General features: G+C 47.6%; 1 protein-coding gene across 1 annotated transcript in view; it reads left to right on the top strand.

Annotated features, from left to right (window-relative positions):
* Positions 1–1,931: 1,931 nt before the first annotated feature.
* EXOC6B (exocyst complex component 6B) overlaps positions 1,932–25,276 on the top strand; it is a 217,016-nt gene continuing 193,671 nt past the window's right edge. The window contains exon 1 of the mRNA XM_087935729.1: positions 1,932–2,102. Within this exon, the coding sequence (XP_087791855.1) occupies positions 2,005–2,102 (98 nt within the window). The 5' untranslated portion in view covers positions 1,932–2,004. The remainder of the gene's footprint in view (positions 2,103–25,276) is intronic.

Below are 25,276 nucleotides of genomic sequence, written 5' to 3'. Positions count from 1 at the left end.
CCCATTCGTGGCCACGTGAGGTCATCGCTCAATGCCTCCGTGGTCCTGGGGTTGCAATGGCAACAGGACCTCTGGGATGCCCTTCATTAAGCAGCGCAGTCACACCAGGTGCTTTATGCCAGTCCCACCTCCTGAGGCTGCTAAGGTTGCTCCAGTGGCTCTTGCAACAGAGCTGGGGGTTGAACCTGAGGTGTGCTGGTTAGACAGTATATATAGTTAGTTTGGGAATGAGAGCTGTCCCCTTAAGGGAATGCTTCATGGGAAATGTAGTTCATGCCTCATGGGAGATGTCATTCTTGTCATGTGGTCACATGACATGAATTGGTCACCGAATTGACCTCTCGTTGGGTTTGGGGGAGTTTTGGTCATTCCTACCTGGACCCCAGCATCATGCTGGAGTCTTCCCTTGCTGTATTATTATGGGATTGTGCTGTCCCAGTCAGTCTATGGGAAGTGGATAGACACTTAGGAATTGTGAGCTGTCCCCTTAAGGGAATGCATCATGGTAAATGTAGTTAAAGGTATCCTGGGAAATGTAGTTCATGTCACATGGCCACATCTGTAATCCTGATTGGTCACTGGACTGACCCTTGGTGGGCTGGGGGAGGTTTCCCTCATTCTTTGTCTGAACTCTCTAACTCATAGCACCTTCTTTCTATCACCATGAAATGGGTTAGGAGATAACCATCTTTTATCTACAAGGCAGATATACAAAGGATTGGTCATAAAAAAAGAACTTCATCACAAACGTGAGTTATGTGGATACCTGATGAACCAATAAATGTTCTTTGTTATGGACGTTGAGTTATCTCTCTGCATCTGTACAATTTATGAATCCACCTCTGTACAAGATACAGAAAAGTAAAAGATGGTTATCTCCTACTGCACAAGATACAGAAAAGGATGAAGATAACTATCTTTTCACTTCATTTGTCCCAGGCAATATTTATCTTCCCCAAATACCTGGGATAAGGAGCTGAACACTACAAAGGCTTCCATACAAAGTTTCTTTATTGGATTATATCAGGCATCCTCAAGATATAACTCACAGTTATGTTGAGATTTATCTAAAGCCCAACTTTGCATTGTTATCTTTATCTTTATCTGTATCCCATAATGATACAGCAACGGAAGACTCCAGCACAATGCTGGGGTCCAGGTAGGAATGACCAAAACTGCCCCCAACCCAACCATAAGTCAATTCAGTGACCAATCAGGATTACATATGTGACCACATGACATGAACTACATCTCCCATGAGGCATTAACTACATTTCCCATGAAGCATTCCCTTAAGGGGACAGCTCTCATTCCCAAACTAACTACTGTATATGCTGTCTAACCAGCACACCAGGCCTCTCCCATCTCTTTTGCTGAAGGGCCCACTTCTGCCCTGCCGAGAGACGAATATAAGAGGAGTAGATCTACTCGGAACTTAAATTTACACTTGAGAAGCTATGGGATAGGAAGAAAGCCACAATTTTCACAGAGGAAAAAAATATCCAGCTGGATGGGCCTCTCCAACCTTGGCAGCTTTAAGACTACTGGACTTCAACTCCCATGTTCCCCTGCTGGCTGGGGAATTCTGGGAACTGAAGTTCACAGTGTCCAAGTTGCCAAGGTTGGGCAGCCCTGAAGTCCGAGAAAGCCTTGGGTTAGAAGGAAGGAAGGAAGTGGGAAGTAGGACAGAGATGTGGCAGGGGGCGGACTGGATGACCTCTTGGGACCCTTCCATGAAGAAAGGGCGGGAGGATTCGAGGATGGGGCTAGAGAGGGTTTTAAGAGGTCATGCACTCCGGCCTCAGAGCAGAAGATTGCTCCCTTCCCGGGGCGGAACGTACGCTCGGCGGAACGGCCGGGCACCGGGACGCGTTTCCGGGGGAGGAGGGAGCGCGTGCGTGCGTGCGTGCGGGTGGGGCGGCGTTCGGCGAGGGGCGTGGCGCGCCGTGGGCGTGGCCGGGCGGCGTTGCCATTGCGACGGCGAGGAGCTGGGCGCGGCCCGCCATGGCTGAGCCGGAGAGTCCGGAGACGGCGGCCGAGCACGAGCGGATCCTGCGCGAGGTCGACAGCACCGACACGGCCTGCCTTGGGCCCACGCTGAGGTGCCGCCCCTGCGGAACTCCCCGCCTCGGGAGCCGCTTCTCTCCCCCGCAGCCCCCCTCCCCAGCCTTCCTCCGCAGGTCCTCGGGCAAAGCCGGGCAAAAGGCTCCGGACAGCGACTTCCGTCTCTCTCCCGGCCCGAGGGATGTGGGCGCGGGAGGAGAAGCCCCTGGCTGGGAGAACCCGGACCGGCTCTTCTCCTGGGCGCTGGCTTCCCTTCCCCCTCCCGCTCCCCAGGCTGCCATATTGACTTTTTTGACCGGGTCAGGCCTGGGGGAGCCTCCCTGCCCGCGTGGTTCCTGCTGCCTCCTTTGGCCCGGGTGGGCGACCCCTCTCCCCGCCCCTTTCCCGTGTCTTCTGCTTTATGGACTCTGTTCTCATCAGGGGCCTCTTGAGGATGGTCATCCTGCTTGAGTAAGGGGTGGGGGGGGGGGTTGGACTAGAAGACCTCCGAGGCCCCTTCCAGCTCTATGCTGATTCCTCCTCCTCCTCCTCCTCCTTTTCCATGCTGCCCTCCCCCCTCCCTTGGCCATCAAAGGATGGGGAAGAGCAGCCGCAGCTCCTGTTTTGGGGAGCCCTGACAGTTGCTGGGTGGGGGTGGGTCAGTTCATAAGGGAGGCTGTTATGGAGAGCAGGAGGGCTGGGGGCCAGCGCAGGAGCCACAGAGAGAGAACCCCACTTCCGCTTTTGTGGCACGGCCCATGAGAGGGACATTGGCCGGGGCATCTTCTCTGGAATCAGGGTTGGCACCCCTTCCCGGCTCTCGGGCTGATGGACCTCGGGGTTTGGAAAGGCGTCTGGGTTTACCTTTCAGAGAGCGGGGCAGGGCTTCATCCGGACAACCTGTCAGTGCATGCTTTTCCCTCGGGTCTTAAACATAAGGTCCCCTCCGCTGCGCTCCGCTCAGTCTGCAAGAAGGAAAGAATCCTCCTGGCCTACGGTTTATGAATCATAACTTTAATTTTATCCTTTTGCGTGGCTCATTGGGCGCTTTTCTGCTTCGCGTAAACGTCCCTCAGTGAGCGCTTCCTGGCAGCGATGAGCATTTTTTTTCTTCTTCTTCTCCCTTTCCACGCCTTTAAACAGTGTAATGTTCCTTCTGGCCAACAGTGATGTGTGTGTGTTTCTTTTTTTGCTTTTGTGCAAAGGGAAGAAAAACGCGGTCTGAATTCACTCAGGCAGTACTGTGTTTCTGGATGGGAAAATGGCATTTCGTTTTAGGTACATGCCTGCATCTACTGGGCACAGCAGACTGAGGGAATGTATTGAAAGAGAAGGGTGTCCACTTACATCTCCTGCTTCATTCAGAATTAGATTTCCTGCTTGGAAGGAAATGCGGTGACATAACCGGACCTTCCTATGCTTTCTTATGCACCCTCTGATCTTCTACCTCTGGTGGATTACAGGCAGCCCCCAAGTTAAGAAAGAGGGCCGTTCTTAACGTCCTTAACTCAGATTGGTATGCCAGGCGGAATTCGTACTTATGGATCACCTGCATCAGTGGTGCATTTCAAACATTTTTACCACCGGTTTGGTGGGCGTGCCTTGGCGGGCGTGCTTTGCGTGTGCGCACACACTTTGCGCGTGCACGCACACCCAAATGCACATTTTGCGCAGGCGCAGAGGCTTTCCGACTGGCCACCTACAATCCTGCACTCCCCCTGTTGCTTCAGCAGCTGCCACGCAGCGATCTGCTGGTGCTGCGCAAAGCAGCTGCGCTTCCAAAGCAAGGAATAACGGTTAATATGGGAGCCCTGGAGGGGCAGGTGGGCCAAACAACAGAACGGTGGAGAGAACCGGTTTGGTCTCAGCTGCTCATCGGCGTTACCGGCTCGGCAGAACGGGGCTGAACCGGTAGAATACCACCACTGACCTGCATGTTACTAAAAATGGCAGACAGCATTCTCCTTCTTTTCACGAACAGATGAAAACAGCCTGTATTTTCGATGTCAGTGGAGATTCTCCGTCACCCAGATGTCCCAAAGCTGCTTTTCCAAGCGGCAGCTGGACTTTCTGAATTTTTTTTGAAGACCTTTCACTCTATTCCCCACCCTCCGGTCAGAACTGAAGAAGCTTCTTGGATGGGGAGCGAAACATCTTCAAAGGAAAAAAAAGAAAAAAAAAAGTCCGGTTGCCTCTTGAAAAAGCACCTTTGGGACAGGCTGTAGATTAAAAAGGCGCTGCTTTGATGGTTTAAGGAAACAGTGTACAGTCTTTAGCAGTTTGTCGGTTCGAGGAAAAAGGAATGCCATCACTCATTAGTATAGCAAGATGCAGCCTGTGCATAAGTCTGAGTTGTCCATAAAATGGGGCATTCTTTACCTGGAGGCTGCCTGTAATCAGGGTGGTCCCTTTTAGATCTGGAAGATTTCTGAAAGATTCCTATGCTGTGCAGCATGTGAATGGACCAGGCCCGAATGGGCCGGAGAATCCAAATCCCTACAAAAGGGGCAACCTACAGATAAGGTCTCTTAAATCGGGGGTCTGCAACCTTGGCAACTTTAAGACTTGTGGACTTCAACTCCCAGAGTTCCTCAGCCAGCTTCTGGCTGAGGAACTCTGGGAGTTGAAGTCCACAAGTCTTAAAGTTGCCAAGGTTGCAGACCCCTGTCTTAAATTGAGGCAGGCTGTACCTGAAGAGCCCCAATACAGGATTACACTGGTTCTATAGGGCCCCCTAGTGGCCCAGTGCCAAATATAAGAACTTGTGAAAAAGCCAACAACTCCCGCTCCCCTTGGTGCCCCCTTCAGGGCTCTGGATCAGGGGTCTCCCCGGTATAAGGCAAGGCTTCATGCGTATTTCTTTTTTTTTTTTTTGCAAACTCTTTTCATTCTGGCCAGCATTTATTACTTGAACCCCGTGCTGGCAGAGCTGCTTCACTCCATGCTTCTAATTCAGGGGTCTTCCAACTTGACAGCTTTAAGACTTGTGGACTTCCACTCCCAGAATTCTTCCTCCAGTCATGTTAGCTCAGGAATTCTGGGAGTTGAAGCCCACAAGTCTTAAACTTGCCAAAGCTGGACGCCTCTGATATAGGCTGATCAGGAATTTTGCACCAGGAACTTGTCTAGGTCGACCAGAGAATGCATGCTTTTATTAAGCTTTGCCTGTCCCTGTACTTTGTCTAAAGAGGATGAAATCTTCATTCATATCGTGTTTGTATCAATAAACTTTACACAAGTTACAGGCCGGCCTTGGCTTGCAGCCACAACGGGGACCAGAATTTCCAATTTGTTAAGTAAATGGTGCCCGGTTTTACGACCGTTTTTTGCCATGGTTGTTAAGCGATTCACTGCAGCTAAGCTTCCCCCGTTGACTTTGTGTATGGGAAGCTGCTGGGAAGGACGTGAGTAGCATTCATGGGAGCCCAGGACGAAATAAAGGCCGATGGCCGAGCACCTGATCAGGTGACCACGGGGAGGCGGCGATGGTTGTAAGGTCACTTTTATCAGTGCTGTTGTAACACTGAATGGTCACTAAACAAATGGTTGTAAGTCGAGAACTCCTTCTATTAGCCAAGAACCGTTCTGTCACTTCACCTTCCAGGACAACCAGTTGTATGCGTTTTATTCTTGCCAGGTAGTTGCTACTTGAAGTCCCCCACTGTCATTGGGCAGCCGAAAGAAAGGCGGTTGTTGAGCCTGAGGCACCAAAAGTGGGAAGATCCGCCTAGGTCAGTGCCGAAATGGGAGTGTGGGCGGGCAGGAGAATGCCGGAAATCGGAAGAGAAGATTCTCAGTGCGCATGTGCGTGCCAGGAAGCTAAGCAGATAACAGATAATCAGAGTCGGAAGGGACCTTGTAGGTCATCCAGTCCAACCCCCTGCCCAAGCAGGAGACCCTACACCATTTCTGATAGATGGGAGTCCAATCTCTTCTTGAAAGCTTCCAATGATGAAGCTCCCACAACTTTCGAAGGCAACTTCTGTTCCATCAGTGGATTGTTGTCACTGTCAGAAAGTTTTTCCTTATTTCCAGGTTGAATCTCTCCTTGTTCAGTTTCCATCCCTTAATCCTGGTCTGGCCTTCGGGTGCTTTGGAAAATAGCTTGACCCCCTTCCTCCTCTCTGTGGCAGCCCCTCAAATACTGGAAGATTGTTATCCTGTCTCCCCCGGTCCTTCTCTTCCCTAGACTAGCTATGCCCAGTTCCTATAACCATTTTTCATATGTTTTAATCTCCAGTCCCCTAATCCTCCTGGTTGCTCTTCTCTGCACTTTTTCTAGAGTCTCAACATCTTTTTTATAGTTTGGTGACCAAAACTGGATGCAGTGCTCTAGGTGTGGCCTTACTAAAGTTTTATAGAGTAGTATTAGTACCTCCCTTGATCTGGATTGTATCCCTCTGTTAATGCAATTTAGGATTGCATTGGCTTGTTTGGCTGCTGCTGCACACGGCTGGCTCACATTTGGCCAGTTGTCCGCTAAGACTCCAAGATCCCTCTCACAGTTACCGCTATTGAGCTTCTGGTTTCCGGCACGTGCATGCGCACTGGACACCTGGTCTTCCGGTTTCTGGCATGCATGTGTGCGCGAGGACAAGTTGGCTGGCGTGCATGCGCTGGCCTGAAACCAGCCAGCTGCCCTTCCGGTTTCTGACGCTCTTGCATGTGCAAAGACTAGCTGGCCAGCATGCATGCGTTTGTTGGAACCTAGAAGAGCAATAGGCGTGCCCGGAGAGAGGGCTCTGCCTGCCACTTCCAGCAGGTGTGCCGTAGGTTCGCCATCACGGACCTAGGCAGTTGTTGGGAAGAAGGCGGGCCCTTTGCACGCAGCTGCCTCTTGCACCTAGTTCTGCAGTAGCTGCATTTCCAGGAAAGGGGCCCACAAACTGGGAGATGTCGGAGGAATCCAGATGAAGAGGAGGCTGGAAGGGATTCCCCCGGGTTGTGGGCGTTTGGTGCCTTTAGCAGGGAGAAGGGAAACCATTTCGCAGGACTTGGAAGGGCTGCCAGGGAGATGACAAGGCAGGGCTGACTAAGAGGCAGGCGGAAGGACAAAGGATTCCAGTGACGGGGAAGTAGATTTTAGTGGGTGGTTATTTCTAGTGGTCAGAGCTGATTCTGTGGTGCAGAATCAGTGATCACAGAATCGGAATTCTGTGATGCAGAGGCAGGCTGGTTGTCTGTTGGGGAGCTGGACTAATGGGATCCTGCACTGGGCGGTGGGGTGGGGGTTGGACTAGATGATCTTCAAAGTACCAACCTGAGAGATTTTAAAAGCGTACTTAACTACCTTCCCTTTCGCTTCTTAAATTCATCGTGTTTTCTCATTTCTTTCTAAAAATGCGAAAGCCTTTTCAGATAGCTCTTTATGAGGTTGGTTCAATTAATGGTTCCTTAACTGAGGATTAGTAGGGAAACAGGATCAGGAAAGAGGCCGGGAGCTCCAGGTTGTGAGGAGGCAAAGGAAGCCTGACTGGGGGTACTTGTTGGGGAAGAGGGAGCCCCTGGCTCGGCCTGGAGAAGCGGAGGGTCCTGGAGGCCAGAGAGGCTGGATCAGCCCAGCCAGAGGCAGAGAAGGGCAGGATGGAAGTGCTGTAAGGGAGAAAAGGGTTGGGAAATGGTCATACTGTCCCTCATTCTCTCCCCCCAGCGTCCAGACCAGGGCTCCCCAAACTTGGCAACTTCAAGACTTGTGGACTTCCACTGCCAGAATTCCTCAGCCAGCCCTGAATTCTGGGAGATGGAAGTCCACAAGTCCCGAAGTTGCCAAGTTCGGAGACCTCCGATCTAGAGCAGTGCAGTTGGTGAATGACAGATCAGAAATGAGATCCTGTTGTGCCTGAGTGCCTGCGTGCATTTTTCGAAGCTTGGGTAAAGCTGGGTGGGTGAGAAGGAGGGAGGATCCCCGCCTAAGATCTGCTGTCTCGGGTTCCAGGCATATCAACATCCGTGGCTCCATGGCCGGAGAAGGGGATTTTGATGATTATCCTATCAGAAACAGATCGGCTGCCCTCTCCGGTCCTCGGGGGGGGGATTTGTGCATGGAAGGTGGCGCGTGGGAGCGCGTTAGGGCTGTTGCTCTCGAGCCACTGCCTGCCTGCTTTTGGATCTCACCTGGGTCAGAGGATTGGGACATCTTGGTCCTCGTTCTGGGGAGGGGTGACCCTGGGGGAAGCACAGCAGTTCTTGGCCTCCATGGTGGGGTCTGGCTTGACTTATGGCAGGGGCGCTGAGGGCCTAGTCATTTTCTGGGAGCAGCTGGCGCATGATTTGAAAGTGGAGGGCATTTGCCTTGGTTCCATCCCTTCCTGCTCACCCAGCCTCTTGAACTTACAAAGTCAGAGTAATATATCTGTTGGTAAAGCTAAAAAAGGACGCAAAAGTTAAGCTCTCCCTCCCCATCAGATGATAGGTGCAATGTAGGTAGTTAGGCGTTTAGCTTTAACCTAAACCGGTCTCAATATTAGTCTCCCCGAAATAAAATTGTTAGGGTTGGAATACCTCTAAGCAAATTTAGCAATCTTGAAATAATACCTTTTATGATACTTGCTTTTCCCTATTCGGATTTTATGAATGTCAGATTTAAGCTGACAGAGTCAAACACGCGCAGCCATAAAAGGAAGTTGTTGTCTGTGCCTGTTTCCAGATAACTCAAGTGGTGATTGGATTTCTGTGCAGTATCGGAGCCTGTATGAAACTTAATCCAGTTAATTGGATCACTTTGTGCATTGACTTGCTGAGCCTTCATGTATACCCAACCCTATTTTTTTAAAAAATAAGGAATGTTATGCAATGTTATGTTATGTCGGTTGATGGTTTGAAAAACTGCTAATGACCTTCTACCGCTGCACCATAAAGAGTATCTTAACTTGCTGCACTTCTGTATGGTTTGCCAATTGCACAGGGGCAGATAGGAAAGCGCTCCATAGGGGTTAATGTCATTGCCCAGAGGATCATGGGTTGCCCTCTCCCCTCTTTGGAAGAGCTTTATAGCTCCCGCTGCCTTAAGAAAGTTCAAAACATCCTCAAAGATCCATCTCATCCTGGGAATCCTTGTTTTGAACTGTTATCATCTGGCAGACGGTACAGGATAATAAAAACAAGGACAAATAGGCTGAAAAACAGCTTCTATCCCAGGGCAGGAGCTCTTTTGAATTCTGCTGTATAGTGCAGTGTTGGTGTGGTGTCGGAGGTTTCTGGTTCAATGTGTGGAGGGTGAAGGATGTTTGTGTTTATTTTCATGGTCAGGGTCATGGTATGCACTGAAGATGGTGTTTGATTTCATTGTACGAGGTGCAATGACAATAAAGTAAACTAAACTAAAACTAAAAAACCAAAGTGCAGAAATCTGTCATTGGGACATCACTCGTTCTTACTCATTGCTCCATGGGGAGTTATTTGCCCAAATTACATTTTCTGTTAATCGCTTTATTTCCATTGTAGCCCCTTTTATAGTGTTTAGCCACCAAGCTTCCGCCTTGCTTGTACCGAATATTTCATTACTCAAAGGCCATTCATTTTCATAGATTCCCTCAAGGGCCGTGTCCAACTCTCGGACCCTGGTGGACTTCGTAGATGGCCAGATATCTCCACCAAGCCTGACCTGCCTTGGAGCCCCAAAGTCCGATCTTTGGGATTGGCTTAAAACTGTTACATTTTGAAAGAAGAATTGAGAATGAAAGCAACACCAGATGTGAAAAGTGAAGAAGCTGAACGAACAAAGCGGAAGTAGGTTAGTTATTCCAGTAGGAAACCAAAGAGAAAATGGGACAGCAAATTTCTTTCAGAAATCCAGAAACCTCTTGGCTGGGCTGGTAGTTCCACAGTTTGCGATGGTTCAGCTAACACATCTTTTCTTTCTCTTCTTCTTAGCAAGCAGAGTTCATTCTTTCCAGCTGTCCCTCCTGTGTTTTTCCCATAAGTATTTGTTCCAAAGGTAACCAAAGGGAGGAAAATGGAAATCAGAAAATAATAAGATGAAGCGTGCAGATGATTGTAACCAGACAGTTTCCTAGAACCATAGGGTCAGGAGATACCTTGGAGGTCTTCTAGTCCAACCTCCTCCCCAAGCCAGAAGCCTTCATGCTCACCCCGACAAATCGTTGTCCAATCTTTCCTTGAAAAGCTCCAGCTTTCCCCACAACTTCAGGAGGGAGGCTGTTCAGATGTTCTCACTGTCAAGAAATTCCTCCTTACTTCCAGACTGGAGTTTCCACCCATTGCTTCTTGCTTCTTGTCCTACCCTCGGGTGGTTTTGGAGAATAAATGGATGCCCTCCCCGCTTCCAGGATGGGCAGACTGTTCTGGGATCTCCCCTTGGCCTTCTCTTCCTTGTGCAACTTAGTTCCTTTAGCTGTTCTTCTCAGAAACTCAGCTTTCAGGCCCCTGATCACCTTTGTCGCTCTTCTCTACACTCTTTCTTGAGAGCCTCAGCATCATTTCTGAATAGTGGCGACCAGAAGTGGATACAGGGTTGTCAATGTTGCCTCACTGGTGTGGCATAGAGCGGTACCATCACTTCCCTTAATCTTGAGGCCGTCCCTTTCTTGACGTAGCCCGGGACTCCATCAGTATTTTGGGCCGCTTGCAGTCCACTGCTAAGGGAAGGCACATATGTGCTAGACACATATGTGTGAGAAGGCACATATGTGCGAGAGGCACATATGTGCTAGACGCTTCTGGCTCTAGGGGGCGGATCTCCATTACAAAGCTGAAGAGCCAGCGTTGTCAGAAGACGTCTCCGTGGTCATGTGGCCGGCATGACTAAATGCCGAAGGCACATAGAATGCTGTTCCCTTCCCACCAAAATGGCCCCTATTTTTTCTACCTGCATTTTTTACGTGCTTTCGAACTGCTAGGTTGGCAGAAGTTGGGACAAGGAACGGGAGCTCACTCCGTTATGCGGCGCTAGGGATTCGAACCGCCGAACCGCCGACCTTTCTGATCGACAAGCTCAGCATCTTAGCCACTGAGCCACCGCGTCCCCAGTCCCCTGCTACTTCATCCCAAAGTAATGGTCCATCAGGAAAGTTAGGTCTCTGTTCTATCCTCTGCACATGGATCTGTTTTTAATCTGGCCTAAGTGCAGGACCTCAGCCTTGTCCCAACTGAGCTCCATCTTGTTGGACAGGGCCCAGTGCTCCAGGTCACTTTGCTCACCCAGGCTCCCATTCCCAAAGGCAGCATCTTTCTGGAAAGTTCCACCTTTGATGGAACAACGGGAGGACAGGAGAAGAAGCGGCTGAGTCAGTGGGGAAGGAGTTCCTCCTTGGCTGTTTGGAGAAGATTAGGACTCCCTATTTTTAGGCATCCTGTATCTCTCCTGGCCTGGAGGCCTGCACTTCCCTTCTTCCCCCTCTCCGGTGCCTTACTGCACAAGAAGAAGGCCAGCTGGAAGCATTTCCCTTCTAAATATATATGTTCTGACCCAAACCTTGTTCCAAGGAAACAAACACCAAACGGAGGGAACAGCAAAACCTTTTAATGGTTCTTTACGAATTCCGTTCCTCCAAGGTTAAAAGGCTGTTTCAAACTAATTGTCTCTGATAACAACAAGCCTTGCCAAGGTGGTGCAAGGCTGCCAAGAACACCAGATAAAGTCAATAAGAAATATTTCAAACGCAAAGAGTCTCCAAACACCAACCAAAATACTCCGAAGGTCCACCAGGCTTGACTGCAAAAAACTTTGCTTCCTGCAAAGAACGCCAGTTTCTCAGCTGGCTTTTATCTCTTAAGGAAGGGGCCATTACCTTGCAGCCTTACTCGCGAGTCGCCCGTGCTGCTGCAGCTGCTCTTTCCTACAAGCAGCCCTGCGCATATGCACATTGGGCATAGGCTCTTCGGGGTCCTCTTCCTCCCTGCTGCCAGCCTCCAAAAATCTCCGAAGGCAGCACCCCACTCTCTGATAGTCCTGGCCCCATCCCTACATCACACGCAGGCCCCTCATCTGAGTCCTCGCTCCGAGACCTCAGCCATCCACACCTGCTGCCCACGAACCACAACAATATATGTATGTATGTATGTATGTATGGCATTCAGCTTTGTTCGGGTATTTTCCCACGTCATTGTAGTTGTGCTTTTAAAGTTGTAGCAACGTTTTGGCAGAATCTCATCTGCCATCATCAGGCTTCTGTATTGTGTTCGTCTATGAGTCAGACTTTTACAGTGGTTTCAGATTTAAATTTGGGGCAGCCTATTGCCGTGCCAGAATGTTTTTTTCTTCACCCTGATTGGTTGGGAGTCTTGGTCTGTGTTTATTGGTCTTGGAGTTTGCTGTGTTCTGCTTGATTGGTGTTTCTAATATCTTCTGTCTGTTTTTTGGCTCTTTTTGTATCTTGATTGGCTGGCAACATTGTGTTACTTTATTGGAGGCCTTTAGTGCAGCTTGGCTCCGGGTAAATGGACGGCTATCATTAGTTAGGAAGCTAGGTTTCACCTGGGTGCCTGGTTGGGGTGTGTTTGAGCTGGAGGTATCAGGGGGGATCTGTCTGTGCCCAGGTGTTTGCCTGGCTTGTGGTGTGGAGATTTTTTTGTTTCTGAGTGCAGGCTTCTTCACTCTGAGAAGCACAGAGCTGAAGACACAAGCCTGAAGATGATGAATGAGACTCCATCGAAACGTTGCCTAGATACTTCCAATCTTACGCGGGAGAAAATCCGAATAACCAAAGATCTAGATCTCTCTCTCTCTATCTATCTATCTATCTATCTATCTATCTATCTATCTATCTATCTATCTATCTATCTATCTATCTATATATCTATCATCTATCTATCTATCTATCTATCTATCTATCTATCTATCTATCATCTCTCTCTCTCTCTCTCTCTGTCTATCTATCATCTATATCTATCTATCTATCATCTCTCTCTCTCTCTCTCTCTCTCTCTCTCTATCTGTCTATCTATCTATCTATCTATCTATCTATCTATCTATCTATCTATCTATCTATCTATCTATCTAATGTTCATCATTGTACCTTGATCTTAACTGCGTACCTGAGGCAGCGGACGCCCCCTCGTTGCCCATCAAATCGCCTTTCAAGCACAAGCAAAGTGCTGCCTCTTGATCGCTGCCAACAACCCATTTCTGTCCTGAACCACAACAACAACCGTGAAGTGCCCTGAAATTGGATGAGACCAAAGAGCCACTTAAAACCACTTCTAAAGAGTGATGGCTCACTTTCTGAGAAAACGCATTCAGGTGTCACATGAAGGAAAATAGGGAGGGAAGAAATACAAAGAATTATAAGTGGTCCTCCTTGAATTACGACCACAACTGAGCCCAATTTTTTTTTTGCTAAGTGAGACATTAAAGTGAGTTTTGCCCCATTTTATGACCTTTCGTGCCACAGCTAAGTGCATCACCGCAGCTGCTAAAAGCAGTAACGCCGTTGTTAAGTGAATCTGGCTTCCCCACTGAGCGTGCTTGTCAGGAAGTCGCAAGAGGGGATCGTGTAACCTTCGCTGCAATCGTCATAAATATGAATTGGTTGCCAAGCATCCCAATTTTGATCACGTGACCATTTTATTTATGTTTATTTTATTTGCTTTGCCAAACATGTACAAGATAGTAAGTGTAGGTACGAACATAAACATGAACAAAGGGAGTAAATAGAGTAAATACAGATAATGGAGCCCTGCCCACCAGAACACAACTGGACACAAGGACACCCTGAACGCCATCACTCTGCCAAACAAATAATTCCCTCAACACTGTCAAACTATTTACAAAATCTGCATTACTGTTACTGTTAATGTTCTCATCGCTCCTTATCACCCATCCCCTCCCACTTGTGACTGTATGACTATAACTTTGTTGCTTACGATTTATATTGACTGTTTCCTAGTACGATTTGATTGCTTATTGAACCCTATGAGTATTATTAAGTGTTTCACCTGATGATTCTTGACTCTTGACAAATGTACCTTTTATGTACACTGAGAGCATTTGCACCAAGACAAATTCCTCGTGTGTCCAGCCACACTTGGCCAATAAAAAGAATTCTATTCTGTTCTGTTCTATTCTATATTCTGTTCTATTCCGTTGTATTCCATTCCATTCCATATTCCGTTCTTCTATTCTATTCTATTCTATTCTATTCTATTCTATTCTATTCTATTCTATTCTATTCTATTCTATAAATGGGGACAGTAAGACAGGGACGGTAGGCACGCTGGTGCACTTATGCACGTTTACTTTAAGGGCCTCTTGGGAATGGGGTGAGGTCCACGGTAGACAGTTTGAGGTTGAAGCTGTGAGGGTTTGAGGCTGTAACCATGGAGTCGGGCATTGACCACTCTGTTGCTGAAGCTGTATTTTCTGCAATCGAGCTTGGAGCGGTTTACCTTGCGTTTGAATCGGTTGTTTGCCCGTGTGTGATTGTGATTGAAGCTGAAGAAGTTGTTGACAGGCAAGATGTTGCAGCAGACAATTTTGTGAACCATGCTTAGATCGGACGGCAGGCAGCACAGTTCCAGATTGTTCAGGCCACCAAATTTCCAGCCTGGAGTCATAGGGAATTTTATTGTGAGTAGAAGAGTGGATGACTTTTCTCAAGAAATACCTCTGAACCTGCTGAATTGTGTTTAATTGGGGGTCCTGCAACGTTTGTAACTGTGAAAAGCGGTCATAAGTCACTTTTTACAGTGCCGTTGTAACTTGGTCACTAAATGCACTCTTCTAAGTCGAGGACTGCCTCAGAGCGTGTTAATAATAATAATATAGGAAATACTAATGCTCTGTTGGTCCTTTTGAAAAATCCTTTCTTAGTGAGCATCTAGAAACCAAGAGAAAAATACGGGCCAAATTTCAAGTTTCTGGGTTTCATGGTTCTGGAGATTTTGTGGTGATGCGTGAGTGATATTGTCCATATATATATATATTAATGTGTGCCATCAAGCAGATGGAAAAACCTTCTGTTTTAATTGAAGTTTTCAAATTATTATTTTTTTGGTACCATTTAGTGACCTTTTAGGTTTAGCGTTTCTCATTGAATACTTTGGAATGATCTTGGCAAACCAAATTTAACGAACCAAATAAATAAAACTCAGACAACGGGCAGGAACCAGCAGGAAGAAATTTTGTGGCCACGAGTTCCGAGTTCTGCACTTGGGTAGATTAAAAAAAAAGCCCCCGAAAGGCCTTTAGAAGAGGATTGTGGTGGGGGCAGCAGGAAGAGGGTCTCAGATACCTTGTTGAAGGAGAAGCCGAAGAGGAGATGCAGCTGCAGACACACACACACACACACACACACACACACACACACACACACACACACACACACACACAAGCACAGCTGTGAGGAGGCAGCAACAGAAGCCCAGTGTGGAGCTGAAGGGAGGCCTCTGTGCTTCTCTCCGCTCGGTGTCAGTCAGACCAGCAGGCTCTGGGCACCCAGCATGAGGAACAGTTATGACCAACTGGAATAAACTGGGAGGGAGCAAGCAAGATCATAAGGAGCAGGGCGGGAAGATTTTATGGATTTATAGCGCTTGGAGGCCGTGGCTTCATCGGCCGTCTGAAGGGCTGCCATGCAGAAGAGAAGGCTGGATTCAGACGGGGAGGGGGTGTTCACCCGGTTCTGATCGGTTCTGGAGAACCAGTAGCGGAAATTTGGAGTAGTTCGGAGAACCAGCCAATCCCACCTCTGACTGGCCCCATCAATCCCATCTATTCCCTGCCTCCCAAGTCCCAGCTGATCGGCTGGGTCTCCTTTGGTTGCCCTGCACAGGAGAACGGAGCTGGAAAGCAGGTTAGTGGGGTGGGGGGAAGAGGTGGTATTCAGCAGGTTCTGACCAGTTCTGGAGAACCGGTAGTGGAAATTTTGAGTAGTTCAGAGAATCGGCCAAGGCCACCTCTGACTGGCCCCACCAACCCCATCTCTTCTCTGCCTCCCATTGAGTCCCATCTGATCGGCTGGGTCTCCTTTGGTTGCCCTGCACAGGAGAACGGAGCTGGAAAGCAGGCTAGTGGGGTGGGGAGGGGGATTTTGCAGTATATCCTTCCCCTGCCGTGCCCACCAAGCCACGCCCACAGAACCAGTAGTAAAAATTTTTGAATCCCACCACTGGTTGGATTCTCTGGAGTTTGTCCAGAAGACTGGAGAGAGGAAGCCAATTGCAGGCCAGCCATTACCCCTGGAGAAAAAAAGCCCCCCCCCCCAGAACGGACAGGAGGTGCAGCTGGGCTCTCCTTCACTGGAGGTCTCTTCCAAGTGAGGCCGAGGAGTCCAGTGGATGAGGGAACTGCCCCAGGATTGGAGGCAAAATCCAGGCCGGCCGGATGTATACAGGCATCCCACTTGTTTAATGACAGCGGCCCTGAGAAAAAGGGATGTAACGCTGTTTTTCACACGTATGACCCTTGCTTCATCCCTGCCGTCGTGGGATGAAAATGTGGACGCTTGCCCACTGACATGTATTGACGGTGGTTCTGGTGTTCTGGGGGCCGGGGGATCTCCTTTGGTGACCTTCTGACAAGCAACAACGTTATTAAACTCAACTTTACGAACTTGGCATACACAGCTAGTCCTTGACTTGCAACCATTCTCTCAGCCAGTCCTTGAGTATTGAAGATTTGTCTTTAAATGAATCCAAACTCCAGCTCCTCTTTAGGACAATGATGGTTTATTCAGCAAACAACAAATACCCCAATCATGCAAGAATGGCTAAAAGCCAGGCAAGGCTAGCGTTGGGTTTGAGTTTGCTCTCTTTCCTTTTATTTACCATTTTTATGAGACACACCACACCACACCACACCCAGGCCTATACGCAGTTCTAGTTCTGGACACGCCTAACCTATTATCTCTAAATGTTATCAACCCTATAACATGTCTACATCCCTACCCTATTCCGACCCTCACTAACTGATCCCCACCTGGTGCCACCTTCACCATGTCTTAACGCAATGCTTAATTACCACATATATGTGCCCCAACCCCCTCTAACAATATACACCACATCAATACATGAAAAAGCCATTTCCAGCCATGCAGTTGTTTCAGAATCCATCCTGCAGCCCGCAGTTGTTTCAGAATCCATCCTGCAGCTCCCAGCTCTGCTGAGTCATTCTAAAGCAACCTTCAACACAATCAGCTAGCACACAAGCAGCAATCCAGGTCCAGCGTCAGCTAAGGTCATATTCTCCACTGCCAGGTGACTTGCTGCGAAGTGTGTTCGGAGCTGACGGGCTCCATAGCGAACTCTGAGCCCGACACATTCGTTTAGTGACCAAAGTTACAACGGCACTGAAAAAAAACGACTTATGACCGTTTTTCACACATATAACGGTTGCAGTCTCCCTATGGTCCCACGATTGTAATTCAGACACTTGGCGACTGATTCATATATATGACGACTGCAGTGACCTGCGGCCACACGATTCTCTTTGGCGACCTTGGGACGAACAAGGTCAGTGGGAAGCCAGGTTCACGTCACAGCCATCTTACTAACTTAAAACTGCGAGGGGTTCACTTAATAACACCGGCAAGAAAGGCCGTATAAGGTGGCAAAACTCACCGAACAAATAACTTGCTTCGCAACGGAAAATTTTGGGCTGAGTCGTGGTCGTAAGTCAAGGACTACCCTGCATTGGAAGGGATGGGGGGAGCTTGGCTCCTCTAGGAGTTTGCCAGGCACCGGACTAGAGACTAGAAAGGCAGCTCTGGGTGTTTGAAGAACGCATGGCTTTGCTGCCACCTGGTGGTCGGTGGAAGGGTTCGTCCGGGATGTATCGGACATCCCCCTGAAGTTGGTGACCTGCAGATGGAGGAGAAACTGAACCCAGAAGCTCAGAAGGGCGATTCAGATTTTTTTACTACTGGTTCTGTGGGCGTGGTTGGGTGGGTGTGCTGCGGTGTGCCTTGGTGGGCATGGCAGGGGAAGAATATACTGCAAAATCCCCCTTCCCTCCCCACCCCACTAACCTGCTTTCCAGCTCCGTTCTCCTGTGCAGGGCCACCAAAGAAGACCCAGCCGATCAGCTGGGCCTCAACGGGAGGCGGAGAATAGATGGGGGCGGGGCCAGTCAGAGGTGGGATTGGCCGGTTCTCTGAACTACTCCAAATTTCCACTACCGGTTCTCCAGAACTGGCCAGAACCTGCTGAATGCCACCTCTGGGATGGGTGGATGGCTGCCTGGCCTCCTCCTGCTGAGTTCCTGTTTCTTGGTGTATAAAGAGGGCTCAATGTTGTAGGTCACCTTTTCACACCTGGGCTGTATTCACAAAGATGTGGTTGGATTTGCATTGGGGTGGGATTTTTGTGGTTTAGCATGTGGGGTGAGTGCAGCCTGAGTCAAGTCTAAGGAAACAGGGTGTTTTAGTAAAGAGGCTGGTGCATTGGGGGAAGCCAGGGTTAGGATCAGGTGGAATTTCTGAATCACCACCCAAGGAGATCCACTTGGCATGACACACTTGGAAAGCAGGTAAATTTCTTTCCTTCCATGCAGTTTTGAAAAAAACAAAACCCTCTTTATTCATGTATGTATAAATAGGCATAAGCTACGCTTGGCATTTTTCTGGGATGGGAACATGGCGATTTATATGTCTAGGGAGAGTCTCCATCATCCAGGCCATGGCTGCTCCAAAAGTACTTTCCAAAGAACAACTGGACTTTCTTAGTTTTTTTTCATTGAAACATTTTGCTTCTCATCAAAGAAGCTTCTTCAGTTCTGACAGAATGATGGAGAACGGAAGGATTTATATTCTTTGCACTCCTCTGTTCATTGGAACTCCAAAGGTTGAGTCACCGAGGCCACAGGGGTTATCTATATCCTCAGAGTCACCCGAATCAGAGTGTAAATGGGTGTGGAGCCTTCTTGGACTATGTTGTAGACAGGAGATAGGGTGTGCCATATCCTTCCCTCTCGATTGAGAGAGGGCTGTTCAGTTTGGACCTAGATGGCCTCTTGGACCCTTCTTTCGAACCAGTGATCCTCTCTGTCCAGAATGTGGACTTTGCTGTCTTCCAAAGAGGGGCCTTAGTCTTGTCCTGACTCTTGTCCTGATAGGTTTCTCCTCCTCCTGTGTTGTGCCATGCTTTTGTGAAGTGGCTGTTTTGTTTCCCCAACGTACACATCTGCGTACGTCTCACTGCATTGTACTGCATGTACTATGTTGCTCAGTTTGTGTCTGGGTGTTTTATCCTTTGGAGTGCTTCTGGCTTAGTGTATTCTTGGGTTTAAAGTGTGCATATGTCAGGATTCCAGCAGTTACCCTCCCAATTAAATTATGAGTCTCGAGCCAAACTTCAAAAACTTCAAAAGGATTTATTGGGAGTTATAAGGTCTGGCACTGCCTGGGTGTAGCCGACTCTGGGACACATAATTCACTGCCACCCTTGACGCTGGCTTTCTCCCACCCCCACAGGTATATCGTAATTCATATTCTCCAATGGGACACATCCATAGCCAAGAGTCATCAATCATGCTGTTCAGTTTGATATTTGCATGGCAGAAACTTCAGTCACCTAGTTACTATCTTTGAAAAACTATTTATGGAATGCACTTTTGATTTCTAAGCTGCCGCACTACTCTTTCAAAACCCCTTTCCCTCCTTCCTTTCTGTTGGCAACTTTAAAAAGACCATAGAAATATTTTATGAGTTGACAGCATATATGTTGCGTTGGTTGAAAATCCTCCTGAGCTTTTCTGGTATTCCTGCAACATATGCATGGAATGACAATGTTGTTTCATTTATTGTTCTCTTCTTTGTCTACGATGGAGGACAAGAAAGACTCTTTTCTTTTTCTGGATTTGATGAAGGCCCACTTGGGATAGCCACAGGTTCTGAGGGCTTCCTTGATGTCTTCGGGGTTTTTCTTTCTTTCCCATCTTTGCTGGGAGGCAAACTTTCAGCCTGGGGGTATAAAGCAGCGGTCCCCAACCACCGGTCCCTGGATCGGTACCGGTCCGTAGATCATTTTTTACCAGGCCGCAAAGCTTGGGCGCCGCCATCTTGTTTCGACAGCGCTTCCGGGTTTTCGGTTGCTTCCGGGTTTTGGGTTGGAAAGTGCTTCCGGTTTTTCAGTTGGAAAGCGGCGTTTGGTTGCTCGCGCCTTAGTTTCGTCGAAGGGGGGGCGGCGGCTTCGAACAAAGAGCCGTCCCGATGGCGGTGGAGTCTCACGTTACTCAGGTACCGGTCCGTGGAAGAATAAACAATCGTGAAACCGGTCCCCGGTTCGAGAAAGGTTGGGGGCCACTGGTATAAAGGTTCCGGTCACTCCCATTTTGTGTTCCAGTGGTTGTTGAGATGACGGCAGTTTAACGATAGCCATAACGTTCAAGACCATATGCATAATCCAACCAGCGGAGCTCACCCAACTTCCTAACCCCAACGCCTGAGGGAATAGCCCGGGGTCTTCAAAGCCTGGAGATGGACTAACAAGGTTGGGGCCATGTGACTCTTGGGTGAGGGGTGCTGAGTGCTGCTGCCGCTGGGAAGACCTGACATTGTTTCATAGAAGGGGCTTTGAGCAGGCTAGGTGTGTGTGTGTGTGTGGGGGCAAAAATGAAGGGAGACTTGTAATGAGAAGCGCTAAAGCAGAGGTGTGTGAGCATGGCAACAAAAAACAAGGCTTTATTTTTATTTATTTCATTTATTTTATTTGTCAGTCGCTTACAAGATAATAGGTATGAGTATAAACATGACTAAGAATACAGGAAATAGGTACGAATAAATGGGGACAATAGGACAGGGAGGGTAGGCACGAGGGTGCACTTATGCACACACCCCTTACAGACCTCTTAGGAATGGGGTGAGGTCAATAGTGGATAGTTTTAGGTTAAAGGAGTGGGGGTTTGAGGATGTAACTACAGAGTCAGGTAGTGCATTCCAGGCATTGACCGCTCTGTGGCTGAAGTCGTACTTTCTGCAATCAAGTTTGGAGCGGTTAACATTGAGTTTGTATCTGTTGCGTTGCTCTTGTATTGTTGCGGTTGAAGCTGAAGTAGTCATTGACTGGTAGGACATTATAGCAAAATAATTTTGTGTACTACGCTTAAGTCCAACCGTAGGTGGTGTAGTTCAAGGTTGTCCAAGCCCAAAATTTCAAGCCTGGTGATATAGGGTATTCTGTTGTGAGCAGAGGAGTGTAGTACGCTTCTTGTGAAATACTTCTGGACTCTCAATGGTATTTATGTCCGTATATATAGTGCGGATTCCGGACCGATGAGCTGTATTCGAGTATTGGTCTAGCAAAGATTTTGTATGCTCTAGTTAACAATTCAATATTTCCAGAGTGTAGAAGCTTCATAAGATTAGATTTATAACTCTTAATGCCTTTTTGGCAATGCTGATACAGTGAGCTCTGGCGCTTAGATGGTTTGATATGAGTACTCCAAGGTCCTTGACAGAGTGAATTCTGAGAATTGAAGTCCACAGTTTTTAAAACTGCCAGGGTTGCACATCTCTGTGCTAAAACCTGTTCTAAAATCTGGACCAGCAGCAACTTCCGGGCCTTCTTCTCTAGACAAGCGAAGGCCACGTCCCAGTCATCCAAGGTGGAACCCCAATTTCTCAGCCCGCCATCTTGATCGCACGATTCCCCTCTACGTGCCGGCTTGGTCGGTCCCTTGCTTGCCTGCCTTTGTTCGCCATGAGCTGAAAAAGCTCGTAACCTCCCCACCAGCCTCCCCATTTGCTCATTCTGCCAAAACCAGAAGCCTAGTGAGTAGCGACACTCGTTGCTAACTTTGACCCCTGGAAGAGTTCCCCAGGATGCAGTTGCTGGCTCCCAACAGCAGGTGGCAATGTGACATCAAACATTGGCAGCTGCGGGAACTCTGGCCTCGTTCAACGCTGCTTGTTCGAATGAGCTTTGCTGACCGGAGGCCGGCCTCACTGGCTGGGGGTGACGTCCACGTCCATGGACACTTTGGGGATTGAGTTTGACTCGAGGAAGCTTTTCCAGGCTCTTTGGTGGTTTTTTTCCCCCCCTCCCACTTGAGGCAACAAAGCCAGCCGGGTGACCTTGGCCCGGCCATACATCTTCAGCCCCAGGAAGGAGGCAATGAAGATGTGAGGCTAAAGTAGAATGAGGAAGGGTTGCAGGAATTGGGCACGGCCAGTTTAATGAAAAAAGGAGGACCCGGGGCGGCACCGTGGCAGTGTCCCGATATTTGAAGGGCTGCCCAAAGAAGAGGGGAGGGTCAACTATTTCCCATAACCCCAGAAGGCAGGACCAGAAACCACGAACGGAAACTGATCAAGGAGAGAAGCAACCTGGAATTAAGAAGAAACTTCTCTAACGATTAACCAGTGCAAAAGATTTCCCTCCAGAAATTGCGGCTGCTCCGTCACTGGAGGATTTTAAGAAGAGACTGGACAGCCACTTGTCTGGAATGGTAGAGGGTCTCCTGCTTGAGAAGTGGGTTGGACTAGAAGACCTCCCAAGGTCCCTTCAAACTCTGAGGCAATGACAAATCACTTCTGAAGTCTTACCGAGAAAACTGCAGAGACGGGTCCAGGCAGTTGCCAGGACGGATTCAAAGGTGCACACGTACACAGTCACACAGCCACACCCACCCACACACCCACACCTGCAGACAGGGGCCAGGGATCAGGTCCCTCACCTGAGGGCTGGGTTGCGTTCATTTTCCTCCTGGCCCAGAGAGGAGAAGGAAGGTCCCCTTTGCATTTTGATGGGAGCTGAAGTTGCATACCTTCAGGGCGATTTGCGTAAGGAAATACAATCTCATGGATAGTCCATCACTAAAGATACATGGACAAATAATGGCAAACACAGAATAACTGGAGTAGACATGCTATTTATTTCAGTGATAGCCGTGTCACAAACAAAAAGTGAAGCATAGCAGTGAACGGACAATAATTGTAATGCTAGAAGGTAGTTGGAGGTCGCTCGGAGTGCCAGGTAGTAACGTTATTAATAAAGTACAGTTGGTCAACTGATGGCAGATATAATGTCACCACAAAATTACCACTGTGAGGCGGGCAACGTGTAATTTTAATTAATAAATAAAATTTGGTTTGGAGAGGGGGGGGTAGGACACAAATGGACAGCTGATCTCCATCTTGAGGGGAAAGCAGAAAATCATTCCAAAGTATATCAGTATTGACAATTCGTTTTTCTTTTAAACAATGGCAGAAATATATTTCTAAGATTTGTATGGCAAGGTAAGAAATCTAAAATTAAATATAAATTGTTGCAAGATGTGGAAAGAAAGAGGTGGACTAGAATTACTTGGCTTAAAATTGTATTTGAGGAATGTTGTTTGGGATGTGTGACTTGAGGAAACAGGAGGTTCTTGGAATTAGAGGGACATTTTTTGAGATTTGGGTGGCATGACTACATATGGTATTATAGACTTCAGGATAATATAAATTAAAAAAACATCCCTTTGACATTTGTGAGAGTTTGGAAGAGATAGAAAGCAAGTTTGTCTCCCAACATTTCTCTACGGCCGTCACTCCAGGAAACCTTTTTTAGAAGGGAAAATGATACTTACACAAACTTACGCGGATCTGTTGATCTTAATTAAAGAGAACCTAGATTAAGAGGTGGAAAAGGAGATTTGTATTAGTGAATAGTTTGCTTATGTACAATTGGCAATGTTGTATATAATATTACGTAAGATTTAAATTGGATAAAAATGTTTTTGAAGATGAAAAAACAGACTTTGAGGGGGATTTATGTTCTAATGACAAACATCTTATTTGCCAAGGTATATAAATCATTGAAAATGAACCCAGAGGATGAATATGTTGAAGAGGGTGCTATTAAATCGGCAAAGGTTTTTGGATATAATTTCATATTTGATTAATGGGAGAGTATGTGTATTGAGTGGATTTTGCCTTGCCATAATTCACAATTATTATTTTTTTTATAAAATCATGTACTGTTGATATTCAATTCCTGAGAAATGGTCAAAGATGTACAAGGGAATATCAAACAAGTTTTGGAAATACAATCAATGTGAAGGTATCCTTGATGGACACATAAAACTGCCAAGAAATGTTTGGATCAGATAAGTTGTTTGATTCAGGAAATATTCAAAATGGATATAAAATTGAAACCAGAAGCTTTTCTTTTAAGTATCCTGGATAAGCAGGATTAAAAAAAAGCAGTGGAGTTTATAGGTAGGTAGGTAGGTAGGTAGGTAGATATGACAAGGGCTGCAAGGCTTATACGCACAGAGGTGGATACACAAACTGAAGAGTGGATTTGGAAATTAATGGACGGGCAGAGATGGCAAAACGGATTCCTTTGACGAAAGACAACAGCCGATTTAGTTGCGTTTCTATTTAGAGACAACCCCTTTTGGATTTCTTGCTTGAGGAATATTAAAACGAAGTTTTGATTTTAGGATTTGCCAATTAGATTTGTTGTTATTATTAGGGAAATGCTGTACATTGTTATTTTTATTGTTAGATATGCTATATTTTTATGCTTACGTTTAAACTTAAGAGTAAGAGATTTGTTGTTACAATTTTGTTATTTAGATTGCTTAATCCACTTTTTATATGACGTTTTTGTTTTAACTTAAGAGTAAAAGGTTACTATATAATTGTACTTGTACTGAAAACAGTTGGATGTCAATCCTCCCCCTTTTTTGTCAGTTTTTAATTCCCCCTCCCTGAATTTTTCCCTTTTTGTTATTCTGCATTTTATACTTTTTTGACATTCAGAAAAGTGGAATTGAAAAAAAACACAAAAACAAATGGAAAGCAGAGAAGTGTGAAGGAGCCTTCAGTGAGTCTGACTCTCATTAAAGGCCAACACTTTCCCCATCCAGGCCCTGTCCAGCACCCCCCCTTTCTGGAATCTATTCATGGGGAGTTAATTGATGGGTCTCTCCCATGGAGGGGGCCAAAGGTGATCTGCTTAGAAAGTGTCCTAAGGATGGTTCACCCCACTTCCTCCTCCTCCTCCTCCTCCTCCTCCTCCTCCTCCTCCTCCTCCTCCGTTGCCTTTATCTTGACTGCTTGTCGTCTGTCTGTCCCGTCGTCTTCTTCTTCCCCTCCGCCTCCACAACACATGGTGCCAATCAACTGTCCTTCCAGCTTGAAAGGCCTCTGGGACCGGAGGGATTGCTCGCTGACGCATCCCTTCTGTTCTTCCCAGAGAATTGTTCCCACCCTGCCTTCTGAACGAACGTGTTGCTGGTGGCCACCGTTTGCCTCTCTCCATCCTTGTCCCGGCGGGCGGGGAGCCGCTTGGGCCTGGCCTTCCCTCCAGGTCCTCCTTTGCAGCCTTCGGGGCTGGCGGGAGCTATAGC

Source organism: Pseudonaja textilis, chromosome 6 (genome assembly GCF_049901715.1).
Source record: "Pseudonaja textilis isolate UNSWEBS1 chromosome 6, rPseTex1.2, whole genome shotgun sequence".
In the NCBI taxonomy this organism is placed as follows: domain Eukaryota; kingdom Metazoa; phylum Chordata; class Lepidosauria; order Squamata; family Elapidae; genus Pseudonaja; species Pseudonaja textilis.
The sequence above is the reverse complement of the archived record's forward strand: the minus strand, read 5'-3'. Positions and strand labels throughout refer to the sequence as shown.